General features: G+C 34.8%; 1 protein-coding gene across 4 annotated transcripts; it reads right to left on the reverse strand.

The window, feature by feature from the left end:
* Positions 1 to 553: 553 nt before the first annotated feature.
* LOC149556824 (uncharacterized) lies at positions 554 to 2745 on the reverse strand. 4 transcript variants are annotated; one of them, XR_016364792.1, is made up of 4 exons: positions 2219 to 2745; positions 2061 to 2112; positions 1102 to 1353; positions 554 to 967 (listed from the first exon to the last, which is right to left on the reverse strand). XR_016364792.1 is itself a non-coding variant. In XM_089831378.1 (3 exons), the coding sequence occupies exons 1-3, from the start codon at positions 2238 to 2240 to the stop codon at positions 712 to 714; spliced, it is 330 nt and encodes a 109-aa protein (XP_089687504.1). In that variant the 5' UTR covers positions 2241 to 2702; the 3' UTR covers positions 554 to 711. The 4 variants fall into 4 exon arrangements, 1 of the variants encoding a protein (XP_089687504.1); XR_016364790.1 differs by having other exon boundaries at positions 554 to 962; positions 2219 to 2740; XR_016364791.1 differs by lacking the exon at positions 1102 to 1353 and having other exon boundaries at positions 554 to 962; positions 2219 to 2721.
* Between the last annotated feature and the right edge of the window lie 474 nt (positions 2746 to 3219).

Below are 3219 nucleotides of genomic sequence, written 5' to 3' on the forward strand. Positions count from 1 at the left end.
GTATAGATGAAAAATCAAAAACAATATATTTTGCTAGTGCCCTCTATCCATATGATATGGAATTAGATATGTTAATATTGTTTGAGTTAAAAAAGAGGAAGCTTCTAAGCATATGCAATCGAGATGAGTGGTGCAAGATTTAGCAACCTTCTCATAAATGGATTTAAGTGGAAGTGGTCACATTTGGAAAAACAAAAGCATCTCTGAGTTATGATGCATGATATTGGTTGGTTTTTTCTTGTGCTTAGCCCCACTTTTTTTTCCTACCTAAGGTCATTTGCAATCTTCAAATGTTGATTTCACTTACAAAAATAAACATCAATGTAAAACTAATAATCAATATATTTAAAATAAAAAATTTAAAATATTTAACTCTATATTTGATTAAAATATTTAAATTATACAACTTAAAAAATATTTAACTCTATAAATTGATATGACTTCTTCTTCATAAATTATCTTAAATAATAAACGTATTTAAATAAGAAATATAAAATATTTAACTTTATATTTGACTAAAATATCCATATTTTAACTTGGTAAGAAATATAGATAGTGATAATTAATAGTGATTAGACATTCATTTGTGAGGGGGAAGATAAAAATGATTGTCCTATTTTAAAAAGACATTTGAATGAAAGAGATTAGAAGATTAATACAATAGCCAAGTGCAAACCATTTCCCCTGCTATCTTATGTTTCCCCAACTGCACTAGGCGTGGGCTTCATAAAAACCATGGTTGCAAAGCATGTGAGGCCCAAAATGATGGTAAGCATGAGTAAAAATCAAGAAGGGTTGCTGACAAGCATTGCGCTGTAAATGGCGGTGATGAGGCCAATGTTGCCTTTGAGAATCCCAACAACGGGGCCTCTGTTCTTTGAGAAGTTTTCCTTGCAAGTCACCAACACAACCGCATTCATCAATGTCGTGATGTTTCCTTCCATGCAAAGGAAGACACACATCTGCGCTGCCATTTAAGCTGTTATTAGGTACACATACAAAATAACATAACCAAAACAAAGCAAAAACTAGCAAAAAAGTGCAAAGGTGTAATTGTTTCCAGCAATGGCCTGCACTCAAATGGCTGTCACAACTCCTAACCATATATTTTTCAGCAGGCCTCTTGATCCCATTGAGTAGAAAACCGTGATTTGTGTTGTCTTCTAAACAAAAATGCATAGGCTTGAATTTGTCACAGTGAATCTAGCTCGGCGTTTTTACAATTAGATTTCTTTGGAGAGAACTCTTTCATTATGATTTCCATTCGTAGATAACGAGGGAAGCAAGCAGAGCTGACTCTGCAATTTCAAAGTTGAGTAATCCATGTTTTGGAGCTTGATCGGATAGAGTCTTCTAGAAAGAAAAAACAATCACTGTAAGATTCTAGATAAGAGTCTAGCCTGTCTTTTACAAAATTTTCATCTATTTTTTATTTTCACAAAAAGTACTGAAACCTCAGCAAATTCTGATTCCACCAATCAGAACTTATAAATTCACATTTATTAAATGCTTTTCAAAATATAACCTTCCCAACTTTAGAACATGGCATTGAATCAGACCAAAAAAAAAAAAAATTGATTAAGAGTCTACTAAAAACATTAGTTCCCTAAGTTTACAAGGCAAGGACTAATAAGTTTAGCTTATTTTTATTTTTGAAATTTTAAGTTTTTAAGTATGATATGACTCTCACTCCTCTAACTATTACCATGTGCGAGGACAAAATGAACACGACTGTGTTATTATAAGTAGTCTTTGTTAGGATAAAGTAGGAGATAATCATTAATTTGTTGTCAGAGACAAGTGACCAAATATTTAATATTTTTCAGATTTTTTAATTTATTAAAATAGGTTTAAACCCCAGCAAATTCTGTAATTCAGAAATAGTTCAGCAAAATTGATTTATAAAATCTCAGTGTTTCGAACCTTAGGTTATTGCCCTTTGTCTTTTCAAAAAAATTAATGAGTGCACAAATGAAAACATAAGTTCCCTAGCGAACAAAAGACTGAATTGAGAACAAGAAGCATCGATGTGCAAAACAAAAAAAACCAGGATTCCTTACTGTCGACACCACACACGATCTGATGGGCAAATCTCCCAGGCACTCCAAAACCCTGCAAAAGGAAAGGCAGATCTTAGCAAATCGATTCCATGTACAAATAGGTTTGAAGAGCTATAAAAATGCATGAAATCAGAGGGGCAGAAATTACTAAAGCTCACCAGAATAAGATCGATCAAACATTTGGTAAGAGTGGCCCTAATCAAGTCGGTCCTCTGAAAATTCTAAGGGTAGCTGAAGTAGTAGGGCTCGATGGTGGGTGGCAAACCGTTCAGTGCAAAAAAACTCTAGTAAGGGGAAAATCTGCATCAAATCTTTCAAACAAAGCACTGATCCGCTAAAAATTTCCCTCCAAAAAGATCTTAGAAGCGAAAGCTTCGGAAGCAGAGGAGAGTAACTGCGTGATGAAGCGGAAGATGCATTTTTACAAAATAAAATATGCCAACCGAAAAGCCTCATTCTCGACCTCAAGAAGCAAGAAGAACCTCTTGATCTACTAGTCAAACATCAGGTAATCCCGTTAGCTTACCCAAAACCAGCATAATCCTCTAGAAACCCCAATATGTGGCAAACGTGACCTAAAATATTATCTCAAGCAAACAATATCCCAAGTAGGAATAAGGAACCCCTTTAAAACCTAGTGAATCACTAGCACCCAACGAATATTGGATCCATTTCTTTTAAATTGAGTAAAAAACTTGAAGTCTACATTCTTTCACATAGAAAGCCCTCTTCATCATATACATTGTTAAACTAAGGCATAAAGAGGAAAGGAAAGGTGGTTTTATAGTCCACAACACTATGCCATAGTTTTTGGGTCTACATATGGTGATAGTGATATGGGACTACTTCATACTCTTTTTCGAGAGGCGCTTGGCGCTACAAATGAGGCGTACATACCCTACCCTCATTAAAAGAATGAAGCCAGTCATCCGGACCGCAAGATGGGAAAAACAAGAGTAGAGAATTCAAGAGACATACCAAGGAACCTAAATGTAAATCCTATCCATCTGAGGTCCAAACCTCCATCTTCAGAAAACATCCAAATGATTAGTGATGTCTATAGCGAGAGAAAATGGTTGGATTACAAGGAGGTAGGGATTTACGCTTACTGGGATGGACTAGAAACAAAATTTTCCAATTTGATAAGATAGCTTCAAGA

The sequence above is a fragment of the Cupressus sempervirens genome, chromosome 5, assembly GCF_028749045.1.
Source record: "Cupressus sempervirens isolate cs-2001-9-10 chromosome 5, ASM2874904v1, whole genome shotgun sequence".
Classification (NCBI taxonomy): Eukaryota; Viridiplantae; Streptophyta; class Pinopsida; order Cupressales; family Cupressaceae; genus Cupressus; species Cupressus sempervirens.

Coding starts and splice junctions, on each gene's coding strand:
- LOC149556824 (XM_089831378.1), bottom strand. CDS start 2,240: ATGTTTGATCGATCTTATTCTG. Junction 2,113..2,218: donor GTTTGATCGATCTTATTCTG/GTGAGCTTTAGT, acceptor TTCCTTTTGCAG/GGTTTTGGAGTGCCTGGGAG. Junction 968..2,060: donor GATCGTGTGTGGTGTCGACA/GTAAGGAATCCT, acceptor CTTAAATGGCAG/CGCAGATGTGTGTCTTCCTT.